Genomic DNA, 18,413 nt, shown 5'->3' on the forward strand with positions numbered 1-18,413 from the left:
CCACGTTTCAGTCCTTCCATCACCTACTGGCTACAATGTCAGTGCCAATGCACTTTGCTTCCTCTCCACCTCCATTCCCTCCTCTGGAGACAGAATATATGTGATGTTTTGACCACTTTATTACCTAGACAGGACAAAGAGCCCAAAAGAGCAGAGAAAAAGATCCTATTGAGGCCGATTTTTTGGGGTGGCCAAAACTGCACGGGTCAAGATCAGTAAATGACACTCTGCATACTCTACATTGGAGAAAAGAGACAAATCTATATTGCTTGAGCATGATATTTATCCATCCTGGAGGGGGGTCTGTCCCTGAGAATCCCTGCCTGATTAGCATACCGGACTACTTGTTTTCGGTTTCTGTTGGTGGATGGGGATGGGAGGGGGTGTGGAGGGCTGGGAGATGGCTTCTTATGTAAGCCCGTGAATTCCTTAGCATATAGGCTATGTTTCCCTCTTCAAGGCTACATGGTGTGTGTTCACTGGGATTTTCCCATATCCTCAAAGCTGGGGTTTTCATAAATTGAAAGTGTTTGCTAATCCCACATCCATCTGGACATTGCACCTTTGTTTTCCTTTCATCTTCCATTGCATAGCCGATTTTTGGCTAATCTTTTACTCTCATAAGTATACGATCTTTGCAAGTGATCTTATTTCCTCCCTTCACCCTTCCAAAATCCTTTTCCTCTCTAACTTGTTTTGTTCCAAGTTGAGAGGAAAAAAAAAGATGAATCGTCAAAAAATTTAATATATCTTGTTGCATGATCCTAAGTGAGTAACCTCACCCTTCTGAGCCTCAACTCCATCATCTTTAAAAGAAAGAGTTTGGCTTGGATATTTTAAGTTACAGAGCTTTCTAGGATTCCATTATGAAGTAAATTCATGCCTGAGTGTGAGTGCCTGATAACCTTTATCTCCCAGAAGAAATTGTATTTCAAAGAAGACTTTTTCATTTTAGGCTATATTAATTTATTCTATACATTCTCTCATTATTTTGTATATTCATTCAATTGCTATTTGCTAAGTATCTACTATATACTAAGAACTGGGGATGCATGGGTGTGGCAAAAATACAGAATTCCTATAGCTTATGATCTAAAGGAAATGAAGTTTATCATCTAATCAGAATTCAGACAAGTGAACATACTTGTGAAAGTATATGATATTACCAGAAGGGAAGTAAAGGGGTAATTCAGAGGTAGACATATGGGGTACGTCTCCATAAAAAATTCCAGAGGAATTTTTAATTATACTCATGAATAAAGCAAGGTTTTACATATTCTATCTTATATTAGTTTTATTTATTAAAATCATGATTATATTTCAATATACACATTCCTTCATTATTGTTTTTTAAGTATTTTTTTCCATTCTTTTTTAATTTTCTGTTGTTGGGGATATATATGCATAAGGAATTCACAGATAGATATCAGAAAAAAATTCAGATTGAAATTTCTTATACTGTGCAATTTGCAAAACATTCCAGTTTGTAATTTATACAGGGCAGTGCCTGGAATATATACTAGAGGTCTGCCCCATGACAACATGGACCCTAGTTTGCGTTATGTCAACCTTCCTTCAAAAGGAATGTCTTCGTTGTGTTTCTTATAGTCTTTAGGAAATGCACGACATTGGCGGACCCTCCAGTTCCTTTGTTTTCCGTTTCCGAGGGACCTTCAGAGGTCTTATTAGGTATCACAATGTACTTAGCCACTATCTGCAGATGGTAGTCCCTCAGGGAGACCATAGCATTCACACACTCATCATAAGCTGCAGGCAGGCCAGGATCTCCACTGGACTGGACAAACTTGCGGACAGATGGGGCTGACTCTAACGAGCGAAGAAAGGCCTGGTGAGCTGGTGGCATGTATGTTCTCATTTCCTGGAGGAACTCAGCCTCTTGTCCTAAAGAACAAGAGAAATGTGAGGTCGTAGGAAGGCCAAAGCATCCCCCAGTCCAGAGGAGGACAGAGCACCGTGGTTAGAATGGGCAGTGAGGTTACAGCTGCCCAATTTGAAGGCAAAACGGCTATTAGTCTTACTACTAGAAAAGTTATTATTGCAAAATATTATTTCTGAAAACCAGATTAGCAAAACTTATTGTTTCATAATAAAAACTTTGTTTAGTGCTTTTTTCTCCCTTTGTCATCATGTTTGATCCTTCTAAGAAGCCGATGATATAGGTAGAACATACATAATCTGCCGATTACGACATGACACCAAGCCCAAGAGACTTTAAGAGATCATGTTTAAATAAGTGACCGAGAAAATAAATAAATAAATAAAGCTTTTCTCCCAACCCAATGTTTTTCCTTTCTACTGTTAAATACAAGTTTAGGGAAACAGCATGTGTTGGTTTGAGTCCATTATGTGGACCCAGAACATTATGTTCTTAAATTGGTCCATTGCTGTGGGTGTGGAACCCTCTGATTGGATTGAATGCAGTTGGGAGCTTTGACTGGAGTACTTCTGTGACACATGACCCAGGGTAGATCTCAACCCCTTTATAAATGGGAGAATCATGCAGAGACACGCAGAGAAAGAGAGCATCATTTTACCCTGCCACGTGAGAGAGGACCCCAGGATCTCAGGTGAAGAAAGAAAGAGAAACCCCAAGAGGCTGAGAGAGAAGCAGGAGGCTGGAGTCAGTGGAGCAGCCGAAGCTGAAGCAATGAGACTTGGAGGGGAGGGAGAGACCAGCAGACACTGCCATGCACCTGATCACTAAGCTCAGGGAGAAAGCAAGCCTGAGGAGAAGGCAGAGACCAGCTGCCCTTTTGCCTTGCAGTGTGGCAGGAGTCCAGGGTCCCCAGCAGCTGACCGGTGAAACAGCGTCTCTGATGATGCCTTCACTGGGATATTTTCAAGGCCTCAGAACTGTAAGGTTTCAATCTAATAAATTCCCATTATAAAAGCCAACCCATGTCTGGTATTTTGCCTTAGCAGCCTTTAGCACACTAAGACATGGAGAAAAGTAGAAAGAAGTTCTTCCTGCAGCTTCTTCCTCTCCCCTTGGTAAATGGCAAAAAGGAACGAATGAAGGTGACAAGGAACGAATGAAGGTGACACATCATCACACTTGGGTGCAGACATAGTCCTTGGGGCCACTGGGATAGCAGAATGGCTGGAAAAGAACCATGCTAAATCTGTCCTGGACCCTCAGGTCTCCCACTCCCCACCTTCTACTCCCTGTCTTGTCTTATGTGCAGTTGGCTTTTTCTGTTTGAATCTTACAAGTGATATTGGCTTCACCAGAGTCAATTATGCCCTTAACTACCTGTTCAAATCTCAAGATGGAGCCTGTGATGGACTCGTGTTTGCATTCTGCCTGTGCTGCCTCGCAGTGGATTGACTGGGAGCCAGCCACTAACCGTCTTTAAGCTTCTCCTTCTTCATCTGTGCAAGGCAATGATGGCAATCAAGTCCTTACTTCACTGATTCTTCTAAAAGGATCAGATAAGCTCAGAGGGGAAACTGGTGTGGAGGCACCTTAAAATATTAAAATCCTATTCGAGGAACCCGACAGATGACTATTATTTGTCATGTTCCACTCACCTCCAGGAATCTGTCGGATGCCCAGCAGGGCATCAAAGCACTGAAAGGTGCTGCTCTGGCCTGCACTGCCCCCCGCAAATTGCTTCGGGGTGTCCCAGACCCCCTCATACAGCAAGCCTTCTGGCAGCTTGGAGCTGTTTTTCCAACTAGACCAGGAAGGAAAGAAAAAATAGTTCTTTGAATTAGTTGTCAATTTTCAGATGTAAAATCTTGCAACAGAAGATGAATGGAAGGTAGCATGGGATCGATTTCAGGACTTTTCTTCCACACTCCCGACCCACCCTCCTAATTTTCATATATTAGAATAATAAATAGCAACATGGCTCTGAGGAAATTTGACAATGGTATTCTCAGAAGGGAACTTGGAATTTGCCACGAGCCCAAGTCATTCCACACTCCCTAAAATGACTTGATTTCTTTCCCCCCTCCACCGCATCTGTGCCCAAGTCACATGCATTTTAGGATATAAATGACCTAACCCTGATGGATGGTAGGGATCATCAAAGGAAAGTTGGTGTGTTCTCTACATTAAATTTTTTTTTTTTTAGGAGGAAGCAAATTCACCCATAAGACTACATACCCAGATAAGTAGATGCGAAGAATATTGAAAAAGTTATTTGGGTCCACGTATTCTGTAAAAAGATGGAATGTGTTTAGCTGACTTGTAGGGGCAAAGCAAGATGTGGTTATCAACTAATCTTGGACTACTACCCAGGCTACAGAAAAGGCTTTGAGTTACTCTTTGTGCTACACAGTGCCTGTGGACTAGCCTTCGTTTACCTCCGTTTTCCAGATAATCCTCTCTCACAGTCTCCACAAGGTCTATCATATGACCCAAACTCAAAACTAAGAGCCTAGGCCTACCTCTCCTTATCATTAGGAGACCAAACAATTAAGCTGTCACCATTCCTGTAGCTCTACTCTTTGTGCTTAATGACAGGGCCGATAAATGAGTTACATAAAACACAAAAATACAAAAATAACAACTGCCCTATGGATGAACCACATCACTGGTTATTCCTTCCCAAATCCAGCTAAGGTTTTTTGTTTGGCATTGAATTTCCTCACCAAGGACAAGTCAGCAATCACTCAAAGCCCAGGAATAAACAATCACGTATCTGTTAAGGCTGCTGCCTCGTAGGGCACATTTCCTTTTGCAAATCCTTGCTTATGAACTCTTTTTTTTTCCGCTTACTGGTATCTTCCACTCTTAATTTTTTGACTACTTTTGATCGCAGTGGTTTTTCTATGTGGCTTCTAGCTTAAGTTGTAAAACCATAGAATAAACAGAAGCTCCTTTCAAGCAGCAACTAAGTTTTTCAGAATGTAAAACGGCCTGCACATTTGGCAAGTTCCTCCAGGGTTTTTAACGGGAAGGAAGCAAAGTTCCTCAGAGTTAAATAGACCTGGTTTAGAATTCTATCTTGACTATTTGACAACTTGTATAATCCTAGGTTATTTTCTTATCTCTGGGTATTTAGCTTCCCTTATCAGTAAAATGGAGATAACATCTACCTTACAGAAAGGGCAATGATTAAGTAAAATAAAATACGTAAAGAAAGGGGAGCTGCAGTGGCTCAAGGGTGGAGTGCAGCTTCCCAAGGAAGAGGTCTTGAGTTTAATCTCTGACCCAGTACCTCAAAAAAACACAAAAAAAAAGTAAAGGGAAAGGCCCTAAGTGACAGTAACTCCTACTTCCTTATCCTCAATATCTTTATACCTCGAATAATCAAAAACCTCTGACTGCTAGTCTAGAATGTTTTCCTACCCACACCACTTACTGTGAATTTGGGTAAATGCTTCCAAGGCTTCCTTCAGGCAGCCAGTTATTTTTTCCAGTTCTGTTTTCACAGTTGCCTGGTCCTGATGTTGTATAGCATTGATTAGAATGGGAATTTCCTTAAAAAAAAGAAAAAGGCAAACCCTTAAGATTTCCCAGCATTTAACATTAGCATAGAATAAAAGTCTCCTAAGTCTTAATCCTTAAATTAAATTTGGCTAGTTTCTTCACACTTAAACATGTTTGGATTTGACTTTATTGATTTAGCATCTAGACATATGTTATATAGATCTTAATATTTTCCTATACATATATTGATATCCCTAATAGTCAAACTATTGGATTTATATCACTATGTAGTATAGCTCCAGTGCCAAATACACTGAAAACTTTTTTTCTCTTTTGGGGTTTCAAAGTTGATTCTAAATATATGGCTCCTACATTTTGTATTTTGAGTTGTCACAGAAATAAATATATATTTATTTCTATCAGATGTTCTGCTATCCCTGATTAAATGATCAAATGCTAGATTTAGTCAGGGTTAAGTTAATTCATGCTTAATATGTTTCTGTTGTTAAATGTTTGTTCTCCTACAGTAAATCGAGAGGCTCATTTTCCAGTTTGGATGGACATACTTTGATAACAGAAGCAGCTGCTATTTCCACAAGTAGTGACACCAGGAAGAAACCTTTTCCGCAGTCCCCACCAGGGAAAGAGAACAGGATTTCCATGTTCCTAAGAATATTAGTAGAGAGAGAAGAGATTTAACATAATATTTCTGCATATTTGTAGAATACTTTGTCCATTAGAAGCATTTTTATTTATCCTATTTTATTTTCAAAATATTTTTATGGGGTAAGTATGACAGGTTGTATTTTCTCCATTATATTGTTGGGAATGTGAAGACCCAGCTATGATAGGTTAGTTGTCTGAGATCATATAATTTATGGTAGGTTAAGCTGAGACTTAAAATTCCATTCTCATGACTCCAAGACTAGTTCTAGTTGCATTACCCCATTAATTATTTACATGTAAACATATGCACACTTATCATAGATAATCAATGTTTATAGTGAGATCTATGAAGTATAGTTTTAAGAGATAGTCTTTTTCTCTAAATAAGTAAGTATAGTCATATTTTAATCTGTGTAGCTGACTCCATTTCTCAATGGCTTATCTGCTCTATAAAGAAATTGACTGTGATACAGTCAAATAACTGGTTAGACCCCATTTGTCTGTTCAGTTGATGTTTTGGCATCTGTGCAAACATGGTGTCAGTGACCTTATATTATGAGTTTCATGATGGTTAAAGTAATCTCTGAAATCAGATCACCTCTCCAGCTTCCTTGCTGTGTGACCTTGAGCAAGCTATCCCACCTGTCTCCGCCTCTGTTCTCTTCTGTAAAATGAGACTGGTTATATATCATCCTCCTGCTTAAAATGCTTCCTTAGAGTCTCCTTTAAGGTGCTCTTCAGACTCCTTATCACAGGTGACAGAATCCTACATGTTTTTTCCTTCGTCTCTTTGCATGCTGTTCTTTTCATCATTCATTTTCTACACTAGTCATCCTTGGCAGTTCTGGTGATGAGACAAGATTTTTGTCACCTTGAGGTTTTCATGGTTGTTCTTCTCTCCACTAGGAACACTCTACATCTTTCTCTCCAGTAGGAATAGTTCACGTCTTTTCCTTCTCACTCTTCAGGGCTGGGCTTACATAACTCGCCTCAGAAATGTCTCCCTTCACCCATTTTATTTGTTTAATAAGGTATTTATCTTTTTACCCCTTCTCTTCATCATATAACAATTTATATAATTTTCATATATTATCTTTCCTTCCTATTGGGGCAGGTTTCTACGCATATATGATATGAATTTTGTAGAGTTTAAGTCATCTCTCAGTTCAGAACCTTAGCTCAAAAGTCAGAAACAGAGTAAGGAATGGATCAAAAGGAATAGGTTTGTGTATGGTTAATTACTTACTCTGGTAACTGATTTTGTTCACAGAGATTATTAAGTCATAGATATACAGATATATGAGCATTTTGTATTTAGGCATCTTAATTACATTATATGCCTACCTACAATGCCAAAAAACATATTCATACCATGTATCTACATGACAGTCCTTGACTGGGATTATTTGTTCTTTAAATAATTACTAGAATTGCTTATTGGCTGAATTAAAAAAAATCTATTTGGGGGATGTTGATAAGCCTACATTCACTTTGCATAATTAATAGTTCTTTGAATAAAATAAGAAGCAAATACTTACTCATAAGTCATGGGCCTTAGGAAGCAGCCACGAAGCAATGTGCCAATTGGAAGAGAGAAAAAAAAAACAACTTAAAAATCCAATAGTTTCAAGTTACTCTTTTTAGATTTTATCATAAGTAAGATATAGCAAGGTGGAAAAATATGTTTATTTTTTTCCCTTAAGTAGGCACTACAAACACATAAGTTAGGATTTTATAAGTGAAATAAAAATTAAACATGCAAGGATCATGGATGGATAATTTGGATATGATTTTTAAAAAACTACTTGTAACAAATAAGAATATTATTTAAATCAAACACTTTCATTTTGTGGTATTCTCATGTCCAGATTCTCTTGTTCCTGTACTATAGCAGATCCTATCATCAAATGGTTAAGAGGAGCCTAACTCTGAGCAGGCTTTTCATTTCTGCTCTGAGAGCCCTGAAATCACCACTTCTGTTGTTAACTCTTAAACTCAACTAGCTACTTAAAAATTAAATTTCTATGGAACAGATGTGGCTCAAGCCATTGCATTCCCACCTCCCACAAGAGAGTCTCTGGGTTCAGTTCCCAGTGTCTCCTGAAAAAACAAACAACAAAAAAAGCAAGACAACAAGCAAAACAAATGATAAAACCAACTCAGGGAAGCCAATGTGGCTCATTGTTTGAATATTTGGTTTTGTTTTTTATTATAAAACAAAATTTTAAGAAAATTAAATTTCTAGAATCTCAAAGGCATTATTAATCAAAAAGATGTCAGACACAAAAGAGAATATACCCTACAATTTCATTCACGTGATGACCACTAACAAACGAAGTTAATTTTTGGAGAGATGAATCAGAACACATTTGCCTGGAGACACAGGGGAACTGAAAAGAAAGATGCACAAAGGAATTTTCTGAGGTAAGAGAAATTTTCTATATCTTGTTTGGGGGTGATTGACGCACTTTTGTATAGTATAGTCATCAAAGTGAGCACCTAAGATTTGTATATTTCTCTCATATATGTTAATTATATGCCTCTCTCATATATATACAATTCATTTGTAGTTATAGATAGAGTAGTCAAAGAAACTATACCCAACTGCAGATAGGAAAGCTGTGCTGGCAAAGAGTAAACAAATACCTAACTCCTTCTGGATTTAAACAGCATGGGCTCTTTCAAACCCTATTTTAATCACACTTTACTTACCCACTGGGGTCCTTTTTCTTCCAGTTTGCCAAGACACAATCTGCATACGTCAGAATAGGAGGCAGTTTCAGCTTCTCCGAGATTCGGCAGTAAGGAATGGCAATATTTCTTGGCAGGACCTAATTAAGAACATCATATTTAGTATTCATCTTGGAAGTGTCTTACCTTTTCTTCCACCTCCTGGGTGACAAAAAATTAGCTCTTCTATTAAATGGCACTTTGAAACCAAACATGTAATTTTTTTCTTTTCTTCATTTCAGAATTTAAGGCTAGTCATTGTTAATTTCTCATGTTTTGGATCTCCATTGATGTGGATATAATCTGACTACACAGAGAACAAAGAGATAGAAGGCAAGAACATACATAGCCTGCACCCCTGACTTTCTAGTGGCCTTGCACTCATTCATTCATCTGCTATCCTACGAATATTTATTAAGCAACTGCTCTATGCATAGCAGCACAGTAGCTACTGGCCATACAAAGATAAATCAATTGTCTCAAAGAAGCTCAAAGTCAATTGCAATTAAGACCTTTGAATATGATTCAAAATCCTATTAGGTTTTGATACACATTAGAAGTGTGAATAAAGTGCTTTGCAGCACAGTACAGAAGGAAACTCTCTTGCCTGCACATTTTATAAAAAGCTTTACTTAAAGTGACATTGGTGCTTGGCCTTGTGTTGAAGTCCCACCTAAATAGTTGCTTTCTGTGGTTGAACTTGTGCCTCTGGGAATGGAAGTATTTGCAAATTATTTACATGTTTCAAAAGCAAAGACATTTGGCTCTCTTTGATTTAGAGAAAAGACCAAAGAGGAATTAAAGTAGAAGAATGTGTTGGGGGGGGGGGGGGGAGGTGGGATGTGGGCTATATGTGAACCTCTTACATTTTTTAATGTAAAATTTTTTGTGCTCTATTTTTCTGCAAAAAAATACAATAAAAAGTAAATAAATAAATAAAAGTGGAAGAAAATTAATTTAATCATTAACTTGATACAACTTAGAGAAAGGAAATGGTAAAACACATCTGTATGTTTTATAGACAAAATATGCAACTGCTAAGAAATTCAGATGCTAATTACTTGCCCATTATCAAACAAAATGTGCCTTGTATTGATTCATTTTTAACCCATTTTCTCTTTCCTACAATTTCCTCACTTAAAGGTTTTATCTCTTTTTTTTGTTTTTAAGGTGGTACCAGGAATAGAACCCAGGACCTCATACATGGGAAAAAGGTACTCAACCACTGAGCTACATCTGCTCCTCAATGAGAATTGGTTTTGCTTTTTTTTTCCCATTTGTTTGTTTTGTTTTTAGGAGATACAGTGTATCAAACCTGGAACCTTGTACATAGGAAACAGAAACTCAATCACTTGAGCTACATATGCTCCCCTATCTTGTATTTTTTACTGCCAGTTCTCCATATCTTTTTCAAAATGATGTGGTATACAAAAACTAAGTAAATTAGAAGTACATTTTTATGCTTCTTTTTTCCAGTTTCAATCTCAAGTCTGGTAAACTTATTACCTTCCAGTTATGCCATGTACATTCTGTTCTCCACATTTTCTGCTAATGTTAATGCTTTCTGTTCTGCTCCTCCCTTCTGGCATAAGTTTTGTTCATCGTTGAAGAAGCAATTCAAGTCCCACTTCCTCCTAGAAGCATTTCATGGTCATCCCAACTATTGGGATTCTCTAACTTCACTCTTATTCTTTTCTACCTAGCATATGCTGCCCTTCATTATTGACACTCTTAACATACAGTTGCTATATACTTAGCTAGACATTTAAGTTCTAGAAAGCTAGTGAGACTGCACTCAGCTGAATTTTAAGTTAGATTGTATGACTGGAATTTTTTTGTGTCATCCCAGAATTTGGCATAATGCACTAGGCATGGGAAGCTTAATGAGGGTAAGAAAGTACAGTGTGTTCCCATGATGATACATAGCAACTCCTTCCTCTTCTCTGCATATCAGGAGATGACTCATCACAGAGGTGGACTCTGTTGATCTGTTTTTAAACAGGGTGCAGAAGGAAAAATAACTAGGATAGACCAATAACCTTTATCAACAGAGAAAATAAAACTTTCACTAAATGAAAAGATGTTTCTGGAATCTATTTTATTTCTTTGTGTTTAATTTAAAGAGTGAGCATTTCAGTCTGTATTGTTTTCAAAGGATTAGGATTGCCAGATAAAATATAGAATGCCTGGGTAAGTTTGCATATTGCATCGTCATACATGCATGGAAATATATTCATTGTTTATCTGAAATTCAAATTTAACTGGGCCTCCTATGTTTTTACTTGCAAATGTGGCAACCCTACATAGAATGAGAAGACATGGATTTCAGATGCACTGCCTCGTAGAGAATGAACAGAGGCAGGCAGTTGATAAACATCATTGGATCTCCTCCATTCACCTGCCCTATAACATTTCCTGGGAAGAGGTTATTTCAGGTAGTCTTAGAGTGAAATTGTTATCAAGGACTAATCTGTAATGGCTTTCTATTCATACATGTTACCTTTATATACAAATAAAACTATGACTAACATCCAACTAAGTGCTAAGAAGACATTATTTAATCTTCAGTTATCCAATGTGATGAGAATACAATGTAATCAATATATTTTTCTGTATTGACAGATATAAGATAGCACATTAGCATTACATAAGAAAAGCCATAAAATAGTCATACCTCCCAAAAATCATATATAGAGAAAAATGTTTCATGTTCACAGACTTTCCCTGTAGTGTATTTATAACAGTAAAATATTAAAAACAAGTATTTATCAACAGAGAATTGAGTAAGTAGACTAAATTTCAGGAACTCAAAGAATAATTAAAGAGCCACTTCATAGAATAACTAGGAAGTCTGATGTAGTAACTGAAAATTGCTTACAACATTACTCAAGGGAAAGAGGCAGGGTATATATGAGAATGCACAGTATAACACACCTGTACCATAAGATAGAGCAAAAGACTAAAATTACAATGATAACCGTTGACATGTTAAGTCAGTGAGTGACTATCATTTTCCTTTTTTTTTCCTGTTACCCAAACTTTGCCAAATGCAGTTATAATACTTGGAGAATGTTTCACGTTCACTGTAAATCAGAATGCCGGTTCTACAGCACAAGATTGTTGAGCCGATCTCCGACCTTACGGACATCTTGGTCACCTCGATCCCACACGTAGGCCATGGTGATGTACCCCAAGACCAGGTGGGCCAGGCGCTGCAATTTGTGTCCTTCGAGGTCATCAATGCTGAGCTCTGGCAACTGAGGACAAATGGAGAGACAGTCAATCAACATGGGTGAGTTCCAGGCTTCAAAACACGTGAAGAATGCTGTGGAGACACTGTAAAAGGAGAAGACCAGGGTAGGACATAAATCAAACCTTTTCGACTTCCTCGCGTAACTTGCCAGTCTTAATCAGGTCAGGCAAGTTTTGAGCAATGAACATCCAGTCGGCATATTTCTTAGGCAACTCCTCCTAGAAAAAAAAAAAAAAAGGGACTTTTTATTCATTAGTGTCTGTTACTGTACAATAAGATTGGCTTCCCACGAGTAGCCCGCCTTGCCTCTAAGTGCGTTCTGGGCAGCTCTGTCCCGGCACACACCTACTCCCCAGGTAAGGCCAGCCCACCCATGGCGAGTCTAGACGCAGGGCGGAAGGCTGCACTACCACCTGCCCTACCCTTCTGTTCACATACTCTCATCTGTCTCTTTTTCAAATTTCACCTCCAACTCTCCACTAAAACAATCCTTCCTGACTGCACCATTATACAGCCCTCTACACACATGCACACCGTGTCGTGACTCCTTTGGATTAGGCTTTTGCACATTGGTAAGTAATTTGTTTTTATCTGGTTTTTTTTTTCCCTTCCCAGCTACATTTTCAGTTATTTGAATGCAAGAAAAATGAGATTTCTTGAAAGTCAGTAGTGGACTAGGCAATTTGCTCAATGATTTCACATATATTTCCCATTTAATTCTTAAAAAACTAAAAAAAAAAACACTGATTTTTATGTCACACATAGCAAAATGTCACATATCACAGATAGGGAAACAGGCTTGGAGGAGAGTTTATATAACTTGTTTGGCATGTATAGTTTATTGGAATTCAAAAAGATTGTTTCCTGCTGTCAAAACCCATGGCCTTTTTACCCATCTCACCACCTGAGGGAAAGAACTGCATTTTAATTCTGGATCTCTCCCTGAACCTGTCACAGAACTGGACATATAGGAGAAGCTGTAGATATACAAGGTTTGGTTTTATTATAGTCTTATCTTTTCCCCAGTAAATGCAAAGGAAATCTAAATTAAAAAGTGTCTGCTGAGATCCAATCATATTTATGATCTCGTCTCCAGGGGAAAAAAAACAAAAAGGCTAGGAAATTCCTGAAATGAGATACAGGTCCCTAAACAACTTCCTCTACACCCTCTCCCTCTCCTCCTTGTCAAGCTGCTTCTTGGTAAGCCTCTAGCCCTAAACGCTGAACTGGGGGACTGGGGACCAATGGAGAGATTAACGCAAACCAACGTGGGGAAAGTCTTAAGCTTCAAAACTAAGTTAAGGTTATAAGTAAGCTATAAAACAGGAAGAAAAGTGTAATGTAAAACCAAACCTGCTCTACTTCTGTATGCTACTGCCCAGTCTTAATCAGGTCAGACTGATTTTAATGAAAACCCAGGCAGCCTCCTCACTAGATTAGCTGCCTTTCTTATTTGCTCTGAACTTTTCTCCTTGTCCACACAAATCCTGTGCTCCATTAACTAAATTCTGCATGCCTTTTCTTTCTCATCAGGAAAAGGAGGAAAAATAACGCACTTACCTTTTAGGATGGTCTTGAGAATGCAATGGGTTAATATTTGTAAGTTGCTTAGAAAAATGCTATATATACGGGTTTGAGAATTGAAATATTGATGATAAGTTGGTTTACATGGTATACTTTCAAAGACAAATTAGGGATATATAATTTCAAACATACTTACCATACTTCATTTGTATTTATTTAGCTTAAATTAATGCAAAACAATGTAGCTCAGACTCTATCTTGAATCTTATGCTCAGTAAACAAGCAATGTAAATACAACACAACAATAGTTTGATGTGCCATCTCAGAAACCTAAACACATTAGGAACAGTGCTTTGTCCAATTTAAATTATATCAGCAGGCACAGGGGTTTCCCTTTGACTAATAGGCTATTTATATCTTTGGCTTTTTCAAAATGCTTTCTGAAAATGCATTTGGATTAAATAAAATTTTTGGTTTCTATAGCACAATTCTTTTTTGGAGTTAAAATGCTCTTTATAGTTTACTTACCTCTGCACTCTTCATCTCTGTGTAAGGTCAATTGGAAGTGCATCTCTGACTAAATTTCCAGAGAGAAATCTTTTTAAAAGGTGAGATCCAGGTTATTCAAATGCCATTTCTAATTTTGGCAGAGCTTTAAACATTGTTTGTTAAAAGTTACTGAGCCACATTGGTTCAGGAGAAGTTAACTTGTTCAAATAAGCAATAAGAAGAAAATACCTATGCTCATATTTCAGTGCCCTCTCTTACCAGGGGATCAGGCAGAGCAAAGCCCACATCTTCATTGATGTGGAATTCCTCACGGATTCGCCAAGGACTTTCCATAGGAGATGCTTGGTCACGGGCCATTTCAGGAGTCTGCTCCTCTGGTCTCTGCAAAGTTTCAGAGCATCTCTTTTTATATGATGGTTGCTATGTCCAATGACCACAACATTGCACGTAGGCAGTAAGGAATGACTTCCACTTTTGGAATGGTTCCATTTTCTACCTTCTTTATGTGTAATTTGGTAATAATGAAACCACAGAAGCATCTCTATTTATCATATGAAGAAATGAAAGTAGTTATTCTATATCAAATAATTATTACTAGGAAGACCATTTGCTTACTGCCAAATGGGAAACCAGAAAGGGCTTGATGGGAAAAACAAAAACAGAAACAAAACGAAACAGAAAGAGTACATGAAAACCTGTGTCCAGAGAAGAACATTTTATGGAAACTTTTAGAACTTTGGGTTTAAATGATGGGGAAGTGGCTGTGGCTCAATTAGCTGGGATCTCGTCTACCCTATGGGAGGCTCTGGGTTCGTGTCCCAGGGCCTCCTTGTGATGGCCCGTGTGCCACTGAGAGCTGATCCAGCAAGATGATGCAAAAAATGGAGATAAGCAGAAACAGAAAAAATGCAGCGAATGGACACAGAGAACAGACAGAAAAAACAAAAAACAAAAAAACCAAGCCACAAGGAGGGGAAATCAATCAACCAATCAATTAATCTTGAAAAAAAAAAAAGGAATTTAAACGAAGAATTTGACCAGGTCTGAAGTCCCAAATTACCCTTTAGTTATTGTTGTCATTGGCTTTTGTTTTAAACATTTAAGTTTCTTTGAAACTATTAGTGTCTTGTTTCAGCAGGCATGAGATACAACATCTTGTACACTGTTTTAATTTCCTTGGCTGCAAATTTCATGAAATATTTTAGACTAAATGATCAGAAATTATTAACTTACACTTTGAGGCCACAAAAATGTCCAAATCAAGTCATCATCAAGACAATGTTGCTTTCTGAAGGCTGGTAGCTGGTGATCCTTGACTTCTCTGCCACATGACAAGGCACATAGAGGCATCTGCTGGTCTCTCCCATCTCTTCCCATTTCACTGATTTCAGCTTCTTGCCTCCATGACTAGTTCTTTCTGTTTCTCTCTTTCTCTCTCTCTCTCCATTCCTCTTAAAAGGACTGCGGTAAGAGGATTAAGACCTATCCTGAATGAGGTGGGTCTCAACTGAAGCAGCCTTATGAAAAGGCTTACAATGGGTTCACACCCACAGGAGTGGATTAACTTTCAGAACATGTCTTTCTGGGATGTATACAGTTTCAAACCACCAAATAACACTGAAGTTATTCAATGGCTCTAAAATAGAAAAAAAAAAATGGAAACCGTGAAGAATTTTGAATGATGATACATCTTCATCTCCCCATTTTTCTTAAGAAGACTTTATTCTGTCTTCACAGTGGTACTGTTCTCTCCTCTTCCTATTCACAAGAGGTAACTTCTGGAAAAATTTTCCTTTATCTCTACCATAACTGACAGCCAGGAATTGATGAAGCAATGATATTGCACATTTGGAAACTTTGTAATATACTAAAAGTTGAAGCAAAGGATAAAATAAATTGAAAATGTATTTCTCTCAAAATGCAAAGGAAGACTGCATTTGGTTAATGGTTTTCAGGTGCTGTGGCAGTTTGAGATTATTTTATGAAACGCATAAAAGAGAAAGATTATCTGTGTAAACTAATCTCTTCCTCTGGGTATGATACCTTTGATTGGATTAAAGTCAGTAGAGGGGCCTTTGATTAGGTTATCTGTTAAGATTACTTTTAGGGATTTTTTTGATTTGACTAAGCCAGTAAGGCAGGGCCCAGGTTGAGTCCCCACCCCCTTGCTGGGTCTGATGTAAACAAACACTCACAAAGACAGACACACAGGAAGAAAGAGCTCTGCCATTTTTTATCCTGACAGAAAGGAGAAGGCTCAAACAGCTGAGGCCCCAGGGAGAGATGGGCCATTTTGCCTGATAGTTTACAGCTGAAATGGAGAAGCGAGCAGAACAGCTAGACTGATATAGAAGGCCTCGAAAGAAATAAGCCTTATGCCGGGAGAGAGAGGACTATAGGCTTTCTTAAGCAGGAAGTCTCAAGAGGCTGGGCCCACAGAGCTCTAGAGGAAGAGGCTCAGAGGGGAAGGAGATACCAGGCAGAGATTGCCCACCATCTTGCTTCCACAAGTTGACTTTGGTGAGAAAGTACCTCTTATGGTGCTTTGTGTTGACTTTCCACAGCCTTGGGACTGTAAGTTTTTACCCCAAATCAATACCGTTTATAAAAGCCAACAGGTATCTGGTGCTTCGCATTGGCACCCCTTAGGCAGACTAATAGAGGTGCGTACAGCTATATGGTCGTGCAGAGACATTGTTCAACCTTACTAATATAGCGGAAGGAAAAGCAGAAGCAAAATATTTCCTTTTGATCAAAAGAATAAAAGAGAAAGAGTTAGTTTTCAGTACATTAAAAACAATGCTTGGATGACTGAGTTCCCATTTACCGTAAAGGCAAGTTGGCCCACGTCACTGTGGAGAGATGATGGCAGACAACAAGGGGGGAGAATAAATAAAAGAAGTAAAAATAAATAAATTGTTCAAACAAACAAAAACCACAATAGAGTATGTCATGTAGCTTATCCATACTTGAAATGAATTAAGTTTAATAGCATATGGCTTTGGCTATACTTTAAAATAACTCAAAGATTGTTCCTTTTTATCACATTATGTTCTTTCTCTCTCCTTCTCTCCCTCTTCTTTTTTGAAACACATAGTTTTACAGTAAGGATATGAGAAACTGAAACCAAAATCACACAGCAATCATAATAAAATATCTATGATTCTTTTCAAACAGTGAATCATAGTGCTGGTATTTTGGAACAATACACAAGGAAAAAGAAATAAAAATATCATGAAGGCCCACAATATCTATATTGAAGTCGAAAAGTACCAAAAAAAAACTATTGAGTATTAGAAGATACATGGGTGGTCCTATCATTTAATATTCTTTTTTTATGTGTGTGTTTTTTAAATTATCTTTCTTTTTTTTTAAAGTTACATAGATCACATGTAATGTTACATTAAAATATAAAAGAGGGAAGCAGACATGGCTCAACTGATTGAGCATTCACCTACCATATAGGGGGTCCAGAGTTCGATCCCCAGGGCCTCCTGACCAGCATGGTGAGCTGGCCCATGCTCAGTGCTGACACACACAAGGAGTGCCCTGCCATGCAGAGATGCCCCTGCGTAGGGGTGCCCCACATGCAAGGAATGTGTCCTGCACAGAGAGCCGCCCCACATGAATAAAGTGCAGCCTGCCCAGGAGTGGCACTGCACACACAGAAAGCTGACACAACTAAATGATGCAACGCAAAAGAGATGCAGTTTCCTAGTGCCGCCAGATAATGCAAGCAGATGAAGAACACATAGTGAATGGACACAGAGCACAGACAATGGGGGAGAAGGAGAGAGAAATAAATAAAATAAATCTTTAAAAAAAATAAAAAATAAAAAAATAAAAGCAGTTCCCAGATACCCTCTTCCCACACCCCCCATTCTTCCCACATCAACAACTTCTTTCATTAGTGTGGTATATTCATTGCAGTTGCTGAATGCATTTTGGAGCACTGCTACACAGCATCAATTATAGTTTACATTGTAGTTTACACTCTCTCCCAGTCCATTCAGTGGGTTATGGCAGGATATGTAATGACCTGCATCTGTCCCTGCAATATCATTCAGGACAACTCCAAGTCCCGAAAGTGCCCCCATATCACATCTCTTTTTCCCTCTCCCTGCCTTCAGCAAATTCCTTGTCCACTGTCTCCACATCAATGACATACTTTCTTCCATTGCTAGAGTCACAATAATTCTATAGTAGAATACCAGTAAGTCCACCCTAATCCATATTTTATTTCTCCATCCCGAAGACCCTGGGATGGTGATGCCAATTCCACCTCTAAATTGAGAGGGAGCTCAGAACCCACATGGCTGATGGATGGGA

The 18,413-nt window shown here is 38.3% G+C and overlaps 1 protein-coding gene across 1 annotated transcript; it reads right to left on the bottom strand.

Annotated features, from left to right (window-relative positions):
* Nucleotides 1–1,278: 1,278 nt before the first annotated feature.
* LOC101447628 (indoleamine 2,3-dioxygenase 1-like) lies at nt 1,279–14,451 on the bottom strand. The gene is made up of 10 exons (XM_012529467.4): nt 14,343–14,451; nt 12,173–12,268; nt 11,935–12,054; nt 8,780–8,898; nt 7,606–7,620; nt 5,968–6,067; nt 5,334–5,451; nt 4,133–4,184; nt 3,553–3,698; nt 1,279–1,902 (listed from the first exon to the last, which is right to left on the bottom strand). The coding sequence occupies exons 1-10, from the start codon at nt 14,439–14,441 to the stop codon at nt 1,565–1,567; spliced, it is 1,203 nt and encodes a 400-aa protein (XP_012384921.2). The 5' UTR covers nt 14,442–14,451; the 3' UTR covers nt 1,279–1,564.
* Nucleotides 14,452–18,413: the final 3,962 nt, after the last annotated feature.

Source organism: Dasypus novemcinctus, chromosome 29 (assembly GCF_030445035.2).
Source record: "Dasypus novemcinctus isolate mDasNov1 chromosome 29, mDasNov1.1.hap2, whole genome shotgun sequence".
In the NCBI taxonomy this organism is placed as follows: domain Eukaryota; kingdom Metazoa; phylum Chordata; class Mammalia; order Cingulata; family Dasypodidae; genus Dasypus; species Dasypus novemcinctus.

Coding starts and splice junctions, on each gene's coding strand:
- LOC101447628 (XM_012529467.4), bottom strand. CDS start 14,441: ATGGCCCGTGACCAAGCATCTCCTATGGAAAGTCCTTGGCGAATCCGT. Junction 8,899..11,934: donor GTGACCAAGATGTCCGTAAG/GTCGGAGATCGG, acceptor GTTCTTAATTAG/GTCCTGCCAAGAAATATTGC. Junction 3,699..4,132: donor CTTCGCATCTACTTATCTGG/GTATGTAGTCTT, acceptor TTCCTGGTCTAG/TTGGAAAAACAGCTCCAAGC.